The 15667-nt window shown below is 42.1% G+C and overlaps 1 protein-coding gene across 1 annotated transcript; it reads left to right on the top strand.

Annotated features, from left to right (window-relative positions):
• The first annotated feature begins 11842 nt into the window (after window positions 1–11842).
• On the top strand, window positions 11843–13337 carry LOC106603173 (GS homeobox 1). The gene is made up of 2 exons (XM_014196492.3): window positions 11843–12332; window positions 12444–13337. The coding sequence occupies exons 1-2, from the start codon at window positions 11957–11959 to the stop codon at window positions 12794–12796; spliced, it is 729 nt and encodes a 242-aa protein (XP_014051967.2). The 5' UTR covers window positions 11843–11956; the 3' UTR covers window positions 12797–13337.
• Window positions 13338–15667: the final 2330 nt, after the last annotated feature.

Raw genomic sequence — 15667 nt, 5'->3', positions numbered from 1 at the left:
AATGTTAGAGTGAGGGGGAGAACGCCACAGGGATAATGTGGAAATTAGAGGAGGAGAGGAAGAGAGCGAGCGATATGGAGGGGGTGCCACCTGTGTTTTCACTCGTTTATAATCTCAGACACTCATATATTGACATAGACTGACACATCAATGACACACACATACATATACACACACACACACACATTTCTATGTACTAGCTAATGTGTGTGTGTGTGTGTGTGTGTGTGTGTGTGTGTGTGTGTGTGTGTGTGTGTGTGTGTGTGTGTGTGTGTGTGTGTGTGTTTGTGTGTGTGTGTGTGTGTGTGTGTGTGTGTGTTTGTGTGTGTGTGTGTGTGTTTGCACACACATTTTATTGTGTATATAGAATTTCTAGAGGGATGTATGTATGACCTCTGAATATACAATCTTGTTATATAGTCTTTTCATACAAAGTAGTGTGTAGACAAGTTGTATTTATTTTTCCGTAGTGTACCACGTGTCTTTCTGTGTATACCATGTGTTCTTGCATGTGGGTACTGTAGAGCCTACAATGTATGGTGTGTGTGGATGGTGCGTGTGTTTGTGTCAGTAGTGTAAATGTGTGGTTTTGTGTGTGTAGGGTGCTCCTGGCTGTGAGCGGCCTGGTCTCCCTCCACTCTGCTGGAGCTAAAAGCCCTGAAACGGGACGGTAATTGCCCAATTAGGCCCCTCGCTCTGTGGGCCGCAGAGCACTACGCGCCTCCACACGCTCACAGAGTCACATAATTGAGCTGAAAGCAAACGAACGGACGGCAGACAAACAAGCTACTAGAAAATAATTACTTGGAGTGTTTCTTTTCAGTACCTGTACAGCGGATTTCATTATCGTCAATAGCCTCTAAAGCTGCTCGAAACGCTGGTAGTTGTCATTTTCATAGAGACTTGATAATGACATTAATTTGTCTTAATGGGTAGTTCTATTGTTATAAATAGTGAAATGAGCTGAAATTGTCTTGCCATGGCAGGCAGAGAGGACTTCACCGTGCTCCCGGCAGACATGAGGAGATAATTTGGTGTGCTTGTCAAATTTCCAATAATTTGTTATATGGAACATGAGTAATGCTAGTGCCATTAATGTTCATTTTCCTGTAAATTCATTACTACCCTTTTCCCTTTTATGTTTTTAATGCCTCTGCCCATTTTTCTCTGCCTCAAGTGGTTACACAAGGACTTACTAAAAACACGCACCCAGACCCCTACCACACACACACACACACACACACACACACACACCACACACACACACACACACACACACTGAAGACTTATATACTCAAACACGTAAATACTTCTGAACAGTGAACTCAAACACATATAAGTAAACACAGAATACTCACACTTGGCTACCTGCAAACTTTATAGATGAATTTAAATGACAAAAATGCATGTTTGTTAGATGTTTTCAGACCTTAAAGGACGACTGCACTTCCTGATTTGTCCTTGTTTTTCATTCTGGCTCATCAAAAAATGCTTGCTGCCATGACTGAAGGAAAACGACAGTTGTCTTGGGGGGGTGGTTTGATGTGGGTGTTTTTTTGCCGTTCAATCACCACAAACAAGAGCAGTAGTGAGTACAGTTAGGTGAGCTAGCTAGCTAGCTTTGCTATGGAGAGAACAAAGTTTTGAAGTTGAGGACTTCTCCCCTTCTGACAGACTCGCCATCTCAAGATGGTGATAGCTGCAGCTGGCTATCCTATCTAGCTGATATTTCTCTGTCAAATCCGTTTTGGACTAGACTGACTTTATGACCAAAAGTATTCTATTTACATTTTGTAGTCAATTTGTACTTTAGATTTAATGTTTTTGACTCATATCAATGCGACATAGGGCATTTAAAACCAGAGAATTTGGTTCTAAGGGGAATTTGACTATTGGGAGAGACCCGTTTATTTTCCATCTACCATCATCAGTTTTAACCATGCAGCTGTGTAAGCACCATAGTGGGAACAAACCTAGAAGAATAGAAAGCCAGGAAGATAAGATACCATTGATGTCCTTCTGACTAAGTTTGCATACTCATTGACATTTAAAAAAGAGAAATGGATAGAGCAACTTTCAATTTCATGTTCACATTTTCATTGTGTAACAAATGTGTACTGGTATATAGTGTAGTGTCCTTCTGGACTGACAGGTACAGGGTCGTAAGTTCAGGTCAACATCGGGCTAACCCCTGAATTCCCTACATTGGTGTCAGAAATGAGATGGGACTACTAAGGCACCAGCAGTCTTGTATAAAGATGCTGGTTTGTGTCCTGGTCAGATTACCCCCCCCCCCCCCCAAATGATCTACAATCACACTGCTACTTATAGTAACATCATATCACTGAATCTACCTTTAAGGTAGTATTTTATTTTTTATTTAAATAGGCAAGTCAGTTAAGAACAAATTCTTATTTTCAATGACGGCCTAGGAACAGTGGGTTAACTGCCTTGTTCAGGGGCAGAACAACAGATCTTTACCTTGTCAGCTCGGGGATTCGATCTTGCAACCTTTTGGTTACTAGTCTAACGCTCTAACCACTAGGCTACCTTCCGCCCCACTGGCTGTATAATATACAGTATATCTAATACCTAAGCGTTAAAACATGAACAACCTTCCATTGTATTACATTGTGTTTTTGACCGTGTCTTGTGTCTTTTTGAAGTAATGAGGGATCCTTGTAGAGTTGACGATAGGTCTCATTCCACCGTGATGAACAGTATCTAACAGTCATCTTCAAGTTCCCAATGAGCAATGAGCTTTGGGATGCTTTTTCTCCATTGTTGCTGTTGATAAACCCTAATATCAAGTTCCTATTCGAAATACCAAAATGATTTGTCGTTAAAGATTGTCATTCATTTGCTTGAATTTTGTGCTTCATTACATTGATTGATAGATGCATTTTCCATTATCTAGGTGTGGGTGTGTGGTTACATGTATTTACCTGTGTCTCACTGCAAATGTCCGTATGTGTGGGTGTGTCTGAGTCCTTTGAGAGTGCGTATAATATCATTTCGAAGTGAGATGAGAGGGCCCGTAGAGGAAGGGCGCAGTGACTCAGGAGCCGATTGGTGACTCAGGGGCTGACTGGTGACTCGGGGATGAAGCCGTACTCCTGATGGTGACTTCTTGTGTAATGCTATCTAATAATAGTTTTTAAACAGCCCTGTTCTAACTTTTCATCAAGACAGTGGGAAACACAGTATCATAGAGTAATTCTTGAAATAAGATCTCATTAGTAACTCATAGGCCTTTGCCTCACTCCCTCGCCACAGAAATAGCACAACGCCACACAATGGAGCTGGTAACGGAGCAAAACTGGAGGTGCAACGTGGGGATAGAGCCAGAGAGGAACTTCTACTATCCATACATTTAGTGTTTTGTGTGTGTTTTTGTTGTGTTTTGTCTTTGTTTATTTGAGCGAATGTGGTGCTTCTACACATCACTGTGCTTGCGTTTTATATGCAGGTGTGTGTATTTGTTTGCATGTGGGTTACATGTGATGCATGTGATGATGTGTGACACACTCCAGATTAAAAGTCTCAGAGCTTCTCAGATCCACACAACAGCCAATGAAGAATCAGTGACTTTTATTGGGGTAGAATAAAAGGATGTGATGAAAGAGCCAAAGCCTAAAAGAGAGAAAAAGGGATTCAGAGGGAGGGGCGAAAGAGTGCAGAACAAGGCCCCATCCATCACGGGTGTGGAGGAGAGGAGGCGCATTCCAACGCTCAGAGCAGGAGGATACACTCACTCAACGCCACAATGGAGGGGGAGACAGGGAGGGGAGTCCATCAATACACAACCTCACCCATGGACTTTCTGTCCACACAGCCTTCATTTGGCTCCCAGTCCAATTCACTGCCCTCTGTGGACATGACAAATGTACATTTCTGATGCCAAAAGCATTCATACCCACCACAATGTGCCAAAAACAAAATCCCACACATCTCTACTGCACAGATAGCTGATGGTTTAGACCTTAGGTTGTTGGTTTCAGTGTCACTTATGTCTTCTCCAGGTTTTGCATTTTGTTGTCTCTGCTACTCTGTCTGTTCCTGTGTTGGTTTCATTATTTTGGAGGACTCTCTCTCTCTCTCTCTCTCTCTCTCTCTCTCTCTCTCTCTCTCTCTCTCTCTCTCGGCTCGCTGTGTCTCTTTCTCTCTCATACACACTCTCTCTTTCTCCCCACCCCAGTGTGTCAAAGTAGGCAGTGAGGAGCAGGGGGTGGTAGGAGGGTTCGGGGTGGGGGGGTTAGTGGGGATTGGAGGGAGCAGGTGATGGCTTTCTGGAGTGCACCCTTTCACACCCCTCTCTTTCTCTGTCTGAGCAGCGTGAAGAGGTGGGAGAGATGAGGGGCCTCCTCCTCACACCCCCAGGGGCTGCACCTGCCATGGGTGAGGGCGGCGGGTGTGAACTCTGACCTTGTACCCTCCGGGCCTGCTCACTTGATGGCCATTTACGGCTAATGTACGTATACAAATGCACAGTTACACACACATGTTGAGACCCTATCATTCAAACATATTTTGTATTCACAAGCACACACACTTCACACACAGCTCAGCATGCTTATTGATTGACTATTTCCCATTTGAAATGTTTGAAAATTGAAATATTTTCAGCATTGTATTTGGTGTTTAGGGATTAGGACTTGTTTGGCTTTTGTTTGTTTTCGAGCACTGTTGTTTACTTTTAGTTCTGTGTTGTGACGTTTGGATATTTTCTGTACAAATGACCTGTCTCGTGGCTATGTATAGTTCTGAATGTAGTGCTGAGAAGTCCTATACCTGAGGGTTCTGCTCCATGATGTGGGGTTTGAGTCTGTACTGGTCTGTGTCATCTTGGAGTGGTTCTGTTTGGGTCTTTTCCAATTCATCTTATTTGCCTGTGGTCCATCATGGGAGTGGCAGCCCAAAGAGTAGGTCTCATTTATAAAAGTAATCTGTTCAGACAGGCTGTCATAGCGATGCTGGCAGCTCTTGTTATGTTTGACAAACTGGCTACAAATGGGTATTATTCATTTTGTGGAAGTCCATTTGGGTTCTGTCAGGACTCAGTGCAGTGCAAGGGCCGGTGTCAGTGGACCCCTGGCCCGGGCCAGCTGAGTCAGTGTATTGGTTCCTATGGTAATGGGGAGTAGTAACCCCCACCCAGGAGCGTCCTGCCGCGTGTCGCCTCCTCAATAGAGCGCATCTGCAGAAAACTGGGGACCCTCTGAAATGGGCAGTGACCCGTCCCCAGCAGCCACAAAAAAACCACAAATGTTATACCCCAGGACTGGCTTTTTCTCAGCGCTTACGTCATAACTCAGAGACAAAAAGCTGGGACAGAGCCCTGCACTGTCAAATGCAGAGAGAGGGAGAGAGAGGAGTGGTCGCCCCGGTCATTAGGGTGGGGGGAAAAGTCAGAGGCAGGAATGAATGAGAGAGAAAAAAATCTAACTAAATCATAAACAAAAGCTGACTCCAAAACACAATGCCTGCCATAGAGATTTGGGAAGAAAGGGGGATATTGGGTTATGAAAATGATTCAGGGGGCTATTCTTACTCATGCAAATGTCCCCAAATTTTTCATTCATTACCCTGAAAGTGTCGCTCTCGCCTTGGCAACGGCTCACTCATTTCAGGACTGGATACAGTTTTACATTTCCATCAGAATTTATACACTGAATTGAGCAAGTCAACCTTCACAACAGCATTTCCACACCACATCTTTCCTGATGCTGTAGCACCACTTCAGAAATAAAATTGCCAACAAAAAAATAGATTACTGCCTTAATATAATACTGTTTTACCAATTATACTGCAAAGTAACAATGCCGGAATTCACGAAACATAGCTTCTCATCTATTCTAAAACACTGCTTCAAAATACTTGTAAAAATACTGAACAGAAAAACAATGCCTACATTAATATTACATTTTCTTCACCACAATAAACAAATAGAAAATTATACTGACTCTTAGAAGGAGACTGATGGGAGAGAGATGGGAAGGAAATAGTGAAAACAACAGGAGGTCGGAAATGAAAAGGATATAAGCAACGCCTACTGAAGTCCGATCCTGAGAGCTTAATTATACCATCCCATTATTGTAATTAAAATACTGTAGTTGGAGTCAGAAATGGAAATAAACAAGTAATTACAAACACAATAGTTGATAGTAATGTTGACATAAACTGTTTGTAGGCAGCCCCCCTCCCCCCTCCTCTATTCTCCCCCTCCCTCCCATGGCTCAGCTGTCATTCCCAGGGGGGATCCAATTAATTCAATTAACTGAATACACAAGTACTGTGGGACTCTATCAAATAGCCTTTGGTTTACTCATTCAAGTAAATCCGAAACGAGTTAGTTTGTTCACTAAGAACACATTTTTTTTCCCCAAAAATATTTTGTGAATTTCAACATGTATTCCTCAACTTCCAACTTACATCACAGGACAATACTCTGTATTTGGTCAAAATAAAAATGTATATTAGTATAACTGGAAATTGATTTGGGATAGCATGGCAATTTTAGAAAAGTCCTTAAAAATGTGCACTTTCTCTCCATGAGCCAATGTAGCCAGCTCATAGAGAGACATAAGATAAACAGAGGGAGGGAGTGATGGAGGAACAGAAAAGTAAAACGATGAAAAGGAGGGAGGAGTAGAAAGAGACAGGCAGCACTCGTTTGGGTCATAACTCTGTGCACATGACTGGTTTCTGTGGGTTACTTCTGAGCGGGAAGGAAAGTGGGGGAGAAAGTGGTTTTCATTCTTTCACATATTGTTGTTAGGGAGTGATTGGGTGTGAAAGAAGGACAGAAACAGAGAGAAAAAGGGGGGGGGGGATGGGCACCTTGGCAGAGGGCACTATCACTGACGTCCCCAACACTTTGAACAACTTGTCAATGGAGATGCTGAAGTGGCCACATTCTAAGCATTCTGTCACATTTGTGTACAAACCCCTTGAAAAAGCTTGCTGACCTGCCAGTCGCCCTTTATTGCCGTTCAAATGGCAAGACGCATGCATTGTGTCTAGGAGAGTTCATTAAATTCATTGGTTTGACCTGTTATTTTTAAAGCCAAAAAGTCAACTGAATTGGACAAATCTGAGTCAGCCATACAAAATGGCCCGATGACCTCCATTGAGAAACAAACCCCTTTGAGCAGCATGTCAAGGCTTTCATATGAGAATGAAAGCCAACGGGGACATTTTAAACATATCTATACCATAACAAAAGGATTAACATCAAATGGGTTTTTAAAATCAACCCATAATATTATGTATGCAGAGTGTCGTTAGCAAACGTCCATTAGCTCTATACTTCAGTATAGTTTGATGGGCATTTCGTCAAAATGCCTTAGGTGAACATGAGTTTTCAGTGTAGGCTACACAGATGGTAGGCCTAGTTGTTGTAGCAAAGGGTGAGACGCTGAATCAACACGCCGCAGCAATTTTTACACAGTGTCTTTCAACTACTGCCCCCAAATACTACTTAAGCATCTACTTGTGAGGGGATTCTGTACTGTTCGACCATGGGAAAAACAGCAACTCCGTAAATACTGCAATGCGGGTTCGATTGAATTCAGCATCGTTGACTATTGTTGAATACCGTTATTCGGTTAATGCATTGATTCATTGGGCATTATGAACTGGTATAATGCTGTAATGATTAGTCATAATAATATCGCATGATTTTAGAAGTATTCAGGTGACTCATTAGGACAGTAGAGCTGCATCCCCTCAACACTTCCCAAACCTAGATAACTTGTAAATCGTTCTGGATGAGAGCGGCCGCTAAATGCAAGCAAATTTGTCCTGATGTTCAGGTTCATCTTGATAACTCTGATTGCTACCAAATGAATCGGGATACACACACACACACACACACACACACACACACACACACACACACACACACACACACACACACACACACACACACACACACACACACACACACACACACACACTTAAGAATTCATTAGTCCCCATGGTGTGCTGCACATATTGCACTACTCAGCTGGTAGTTGGGTTAGCAGTGTCATCTGTTGGACTGGTGGCTCTGTGAGCATATGAATGATAATCAGGCCTTTGTGTGCCTACCCATAGTGGTGCAGCAGGACCTGCAGTCTGTGCAGTCGCCTCAGGGGAAGATTAGGAGGGGGCAGGCGGCCCTCTGTGTCACATCGACAGTCACAGCGCCCGTCCGGCTCGGCCAAACCCCACTGGGACCCTAAATCCTGTTACACTGTCAGCTAAGACCATCCCTCCTATTAGAGATGTGTGGGTGTAAAATGTGTGTACATATTAAGTACGGGGGCGGAGTGTATCAAAACTATGAATAATTCATACTAGAAGAAAAGGAGATATTGACTACATCCCCATGAACAGAGTGCCCTCTTTATTTTATCAAATGGGAGATCTTAAGACTCAAACACAAACCCATGAAAATACCCTTTTATGGTGGCACAGCGGGTGCTGGCCAATATCATCATCATCATTATCATGCATAAAAGATATTTGACTGGAAACATGACTATTATTTATTGGAATATTTTATTAATGGTTTGCTGTATTTCAGTTGTGTTTTCCCCCAGTTGTATAGTTTGTGTCATAACACTAGGGTTAGATGAAATGTTTAACATATTGTTATTGTGTTTGTGGTTGGACGTGACTGAGGAATGCATTTGTTCTTGTTCTTGTTGTAGCAGTTCACGTTTGTTTATAGCGTCACAATAGGTGTAAATGCTTTGTCATATATGAATGTTAGGCTGTCACCTACTTTATGAAATGAAGACTTCATAACAGTGATGGGTTCATCTATAAGTATGCTGTTTAACGTCGCTGTTTGATTTGTTTCAGTGACAAAGTCATTATGCTGAAGGAGATTTCTTGCACTTCTGGCCTGCGCCTCCAGAGGGCCGTGTTTTCGGAGGTCAAAGCTATTTGTCGGTCTCCAGTTGGGGATACAAATGAGGATGAGCCTCCCTAAATAGCCCCTATATTCCTACCCACGGGGTGACAGCTGGGATCGTAATTGTTAAAACGATTATCTTTGATAATATCTTGAAGCAATGGAGTATAGCCTACTCTAAACACCATCCAGACAAGCATATGTCACTGTTATAACATTGACCAAACAATTAAATTCAACTCTCCTCCGCATGTTGAAACAGCACCAATTCCAGACCAATTGTAGCCTATTGTGCCAGTGCCTTGTGAGATCATACCCCAACATACTCTGAGCCTCTAATTATTAAAAATGTTGTTGTGAAAATAAGGAAATGCATTCAATGAATTATGTGTTGCATTAACACAACATTATTAGGCCATTTTGTAATTACGGTTTAGAATAGCCTACAGCATGGAATTGAGAGGGGATGTGTCGGGTCAGGGGACAGGAGCGAGATTGGCCCATTAGTTAATGGAGGACGCCTGGCATGCGGAGTCCAAGAGAATGAAAGGCCTAATCCCACTCTGTCGCAGATAACAGGCTCTTGTCCGCATGACTCCGTACCTACAGCTTGTTTAAGGGTTTAATTGCTCCTAATTTGTGCGTTAAAGACCTGCTATTATGTCGCTGCAAAGTTGCGACCAAATTATACCCTTTATGCGAGTCGAGTGGTATTTTTCGCAGAGCAGAGTCCATGGTCATTTTACAGGAGTTAAAACAAATAGGTTTTTGGCCCATTATATGGGCGGGCTCGGTTCTAGACTGAAGAGCCATAGCGAGCGGCTCGGTTCTTAACTGAAAAGCATGAGCGGTGAGCAGACAGGTAATTGTCACGCTTGTCAAGGACCACCAGTGACACCAACATCGATTTTTACTCTGCAACATCGCAGCCAGTAGGCCTAAGAAGTGTCCAGTCTCCTATGTGGTCATGCACACAAAAATGTTCTGGATTTTTTGCAATTTCCAAAATGAACAGACTAATATTACGATTTCATATACAGCCCATTGCATCATATTCCATTAGCCTACAAGTTGGTATTGTCTTCCGTGGGAAAGCAATGCCATGCCATGGAAATTACAGAGTTCTGGACGTCCCTCTATAGCGCAGCAAGCAGACTGTCTTCAGCAGCCTGTGAAAGCGGTATGTAGAAAGCACACTGTCTACAGCAGCCTGTGTAAAATGCATGCATGTAAAATATAACGTTTAACATACGAAAAAGGTAAGAAGCCCTAGTCATGTAGCCCAAACGGTTGACAAAAGCTTTATAGGACTAGTTCATATTATGGTTTTATCAAGTGGCTATCTGATATATATGTAAAAGCATTACAACCACCCACTGGACACACACTAGTTGAATCAACGTTGTTTCTATGTCATTTCAATGAAATTACGTTGAACCAACATGGAATAGATGTTGAATTTATGTCTGTGCCCAGTGGGCAATTATCCATCTGATTTGCTCTCTCTTCCTCTGAGAAAGCAGTTTTTTGAATTTTTTGAATAGTATTTTAATTTGCATCTCAGTTTTCTGAGAGAAAAAAAGTAGATAGGCTAATGTGGATAAAATAGGGAAGCTTTTTAGGGACCATTTAAAAACAAAAAATAAAATAAACAAGGGAGGAATATAAACCACATTCCACTGTTTACTCACACATTATTGATTCTCATCCCTTTGAAGGTCTTGTTTAGAAGACCTAAAGTGAAAGAAAATGTTTTCCTATTACTTAATTCAATCAGAGCGAGGCGGGGGCTTTCACGCGCCACGCATTCGGCCTCTCAGTGACAGAGTCGCCTTTGTGTGAGTCTATCCGCCGCTGTCACACACTTTAATTCGAGTCTCTTTCTCTTGCATTGAAAACTCTCCACAATGACATTCAATAAGGGCCGCCGAGTGAAAACCTGGTTATTTTTATATATTCTTTCCCGGACTCGGCGGGGGCCGCGCACAGGAATTAATCACTGTTTTTTAACCGCATTGCCTTCAGGTTGTGACTTGGCCTGTGGCTATACATTGGCCTCAAAATGAACAATAACATTCACACGTTCTAAATTAAACACTTTATGTTTTTGCGTATAGGCTAGTCCTAACTGCGTAGACCTGACTTTAGAAGCAATCATTATACATATATAGGCTGTTTTTACTATGCCTATGACCTAAAAAAATGATATGTCCCATAGGCCTAAATCAATGATGTGTTGACAAACATTACGACATACTTGCAAGTTCAACATTGAAGTCTTATCGATTCCAATTAAGGGAGGTCCTCTCCAGCATAAATCAGACTGAAATGCAACCTTTTTTTTTCTCGTTTTACGAGACTATAGGCTATTGCGTCTCCTGCATCTTTTATGTGGCATGCAAATATGCATATGCTTGTATTAGAAGAAATATAGCCTATTCAAAGTTAACATTACAGAGCAAATACCACTCCACTCCCCAACTTTCACTCATGGATTGATCGAGTTAAACATTCTTAGCTGTTAACTTATGGGGATATTGTAGGATAAGTTCTGATGTTCCATAAATACATAAATCCCTGTTAAAATATAGGGTAAACATTTGAAGATTTTCGGAAAACAGAAAAAACAATAGAATGGACTACCCCAGTATATTGCCAAAATGTTTATTTCTCAAATTATAACGGCCTATATTAAAACGTCCTATAATAAATAAGAGCGAAGCTAAGGGGAGAAGGAGTTCTGCCGCCTCTTGCGGCGTGGGTGGGGCTGACAAGAATAGACTACATTATGCAGTTCATTTAGTTAACAAGTGAAATAATGGGGAAGCGTGCAGTGTGAATGCCAAGAGAAAAGGCACAAACCCCTATTGAGAGCTCTTAGACGTTCGCGTCGTAACCGTCACATGGCCCATACCGGGACTACAACTATTTAAAGAGCAACAGTGTCCTTTCAGCACCACTCCGCTGTCCATCCGCCAAGCAACCAGTTCAGAACGAGACTACGCGCTGACTGAAAAAGTTTACCAAGAAGTACTGAACAGCACGTTTGCAAAGATGCCGAGGTCCTTTCTTGTGGATTCCTTGATTTTGAGGGAGGCAAATGATAAAGGGAGTGAAAACAATCCACCTTTATTTCCTTACGCTATGCACCCGTCCCACCCACTCCATGGGCTGTCCTCGGGCTCTTGCCACTCACGGAAGGCTGGCTTGCTGTGCTTCTGTCCGCTATGCGTATCCCAGCTACACCCGTCTCCACCAACCTTGCCACTCCTCAAGGCATCCTTCCCTACCTTCGGCTCCCAGTACTGCCATTCCGCGCTATCGAGGCAACACACGTCCTCCACCGGCGTCAACCTCAACCATGGTCCGGGGATTTATCAAGCAACCTATTCGGTTCCAGACCCACGCCAGTTCCACTGCATCTCCATCGGTGAGTAAAACGTATTGAATGCGCTACGGATACCTTTGCACAGAATGAGCTGGTGTTTTATTTAGCATTTTGGATAACTTACATAAATGTGTATTTTTTGTGTTTTTACAGAAAACAACAACAGCCAACTTCAGAGCAGCAAGCGCATGCGCACAGCCTTCACCAGCACACAACTTTTGGAGTTGGAGAGAGAGTTCACTTCCAACATGTACCTCTCCAGACTTCGGCGCATTGAGATCGCCACATATCTAAACCTGTCAGAGAAGCAGGTCAAAATCTGGTTCCAGAACCGCAGAGTCAAACACAAGAAGGAGGGGAAGAGCGGCGCGCACAGAACCGGCTCCCACAGTTGCAAGTGCTCATCCATGTCATCTGCACGGTGCTCGGAGGAGGAAGACGATATGCCTATGTCTCCCTCCTCATCAGGGAAAGAGGATGACGGAGAGCTGTCGGTCTCCCCCTGAACTTCCTCTGATCCTCAACAGAGACAATTGGTCCTCATTGCACCTGTGGAATTCTGAATGCAACCAAAAAGTCGACTGTTCTTATCGTGTTCAGTCACCTGTATATAGCAAGAGAACAAAATATATAAAAAAGGGAATTCCCCTGGAATGTTGTATAATTGTATACATGTTGTACGTTTTGTATGTATTGTTTTTCTAAAAACGGTCTATTTGCTGTTGCCAATCCAAATGGATGCTATTACAACCAGACAGGTGGATATTTGTATTATGATATAGACCTACCCAAATAAATAGCAACATTTGTTAGTATTATTTTTGGGAAACAATAGCTGTATTTTGTATAATAGTGAACACTGGCTTAAGCACATCTATTTGGATGGAAATGTGACGGAGATATGGAATGTGTGCGGGACGGAACATTTTTTTCCTCACAATGTCACATCACTGAGATCAAATTGTTATTATACCTTCAGTGTATTTTAAAATATGTATTTATTTAAAAATGTTAATACTTAAATAAAGAATATTTCTTAGTGTTATACTCATGGCTATGTGTCAAATGTTTTACACTGGCGCACCACTGGGAGCGCACACAGAGCCGGTGCGCACTGAGTTCATGCGTATTATCAACCATAGTCTACAACACGGTCGGGAAACTTTATCAGAAAATTTGCTTTAGACATAATGAGTAGTACAAAAAAAAAAACGACGATATGTCTTGGTCAAAATATGTTACCAACTACTGTATAGAGTGTTGGATATGGCATTTGGGTCAGTTCAGTGGCAAAATTGTGCCATCCTCAGAAGGCATGTTTTGTTTGTTGCAACATTATCCATTTCACATTTATTTGTGTCTGCATGTTCACATACCATATACATTAAGTATATACATTATTCTATAGATGAATTCATGAATCCAAAGGAGATGTTGGTTTATATCAGATAGCACATGTGCATAATGTACGCGCACGGTCTGTTTACTTTAAAGTGTGGATAAAAGAGAAAGAGCTCCCTGCTAAGACGTTTTTCTGTCCAGGGAAAAAGTCTATGTACTTTTTAGAGCAATTTTCGTAGGCAATACTGAGTATTACGCACAAATACACTTGGTAATGTATGCTTCCCCTTGCTAAATTCAAATGGTGCAGCTTTACATTTAAGTTGCCCGTTTGAATCCAGCTATCGTGCAGAAGGAGTGAAAGTGTTCCAAAATATTTCCTTGTTTCCCTCTCAAAACAAGTGCTATGGTTATGATAATCTCCGTCAAGAAGTCCCAAGAAGACATTCATGTTGGTCCTCTCATGCTTTCCCTGGGGAGTGCTCTCAAAGCCCGCGTTAACATGCAGGGGCCATTGGATCTCCACACATCGCCTCTCACTCTTGTCATATCAGAAATCCGCTTCATCCCAATGTCCTGATCCGTCTCGTGCGAGGGAGTTAATAACCACTACGGGGTGTATTAACGAGTGAATGAAAGTGAGCAAATGAATACATTCATCACTGTGTAGGCTACATTTAAATAAATATGCTAAGATAAAGGCTCATATGCTATCCATATAATTCATTTTGATCTGTAATTATGCTGGTAAGCTCGTTGATCTCCAAGGTTGTTTTTATTTCTGGTAACTGAATTCTCAAGACAACTAGGCTATAACTATGCCTATGTGTTAGGCTCCATGTCATTCCGGAAATACATTCAAATATAGCTACTCCACGTTGCTACTTACATACAACCCAAATCATCGAAGTTCTTTTGGATAGGCTTTTCTATTACACTAGTATCTGCCAAAAAGCAATTATGAAAAAAATACTTCATATAGAGAGAATGGATATCAAGTGACTGCATATAAAACATATTTATTTAAAACGCGTGGTTTTGGAGACCATGGGGTGACAACGGGACCAAGACTGTGAATAAGCCTGCTATACTCGCGCCACATGTTTTCCTTGTTCATTGCTGGCTTCTCAAAACTACATTACATTTATTGAAATAGGATTTAAATGCTATTTACTTCTCCGAAAACTTATCATCAGCCCTCGGTGACAACAAAGACTCTTCTAGGACTGCACATTCGCTAAATTATTCACGTTATTGTGCCTTTGGGCGAGAAGTTGCACTTGTAAACTTTCCTTTAATTGTTCACTTAAACATTTTAACTAAACTCCAATATTAGCATTTGTTAAGATATGGGATTAGGCCATTTTGTTAATTGCACCATAGAGCCCCATTTTGCTCACTACGTCCAAAGCGCCCTTTATCCATTCAATAGCCCGGGGGTATGCGCCCTGGAGGAGCTTATAAACCCGGTGCTCCAAATGCTCAATTTATTTATTCATAATTTTGAGCCGATCAATTCATTGAAGCAAAAAAGGCTACAGTGTCTTTTTAAGAGAAGAAAAGCGAATTGTTGACGTGACCTTGACGGGGCTGCTGAGAGGGCTACCCGACGCTCGAGGACCGCTTGAGTCAACAGGCGCCCATCTAGCAGACTCGCCCTTGTCTTTATTCCAACTAATTTTTCATTTACGGATTTTCTTAGACATGTCTCTTATCTATCAGATTAAAAGAGCAGCTTGTAACAAATCAGTCTGCCCGATTTACAAGAGCATTATGCGCGGACAAAGGGAGCAGGCCGTCAGTACCTGAGTCTGGTAGACGGTGCGGCGCTGCAGCTGATTCGATGGTTTGAAAATGCGCACGAAACAAAATACTTGAATCCTGAAAAAAGAGCCTTTGTACGTTTCTTTAGAAATCAAGCAATTCTGCATGACAAAGGACAATTAATAAGCCGTCTTTTCACGACCAGCAGCTGGTTTCCCCGTCAAGGAAAGTTGGAAAAAAATTCAGACTGAATGCGCGCAAAAGCCCTTTGC

This window comes from Salmo salar, chromosome 04 (genome assembly GCF_965601325.2).
Source record: "Salmo salar chromosome 04, fSalSal1, whole genome shotgun sequence".
Lineage (NCBI taxonomy): Eukaryota > Metazoa > Chordata > Actinopteri > Salmoniformes > Salmonidae > Salmo > Salmo salar.
Note: the sequence above shows the minus strand (reverse complement) of the source record. Positions and strands in the feature narration are given on the sequence as shown.

Bases quoted from the DNA above. Each gene is read 5' to 3' on its own strand.
- LOC106603173 (XM_014196492.3), top strand. From the start codon at position 11,957: ATGCCGAGGTCCTTTCTTGTGGATTCCTTGATTTTGAGGGAGGCAAAT. The intron at 12,333-12,443 runs GTGAGTAAAACG...GTGTTTTTACAG, and splicing joins GTTCCACTGCATCTCCATCG to AAAACAACAACAGCCAACTT.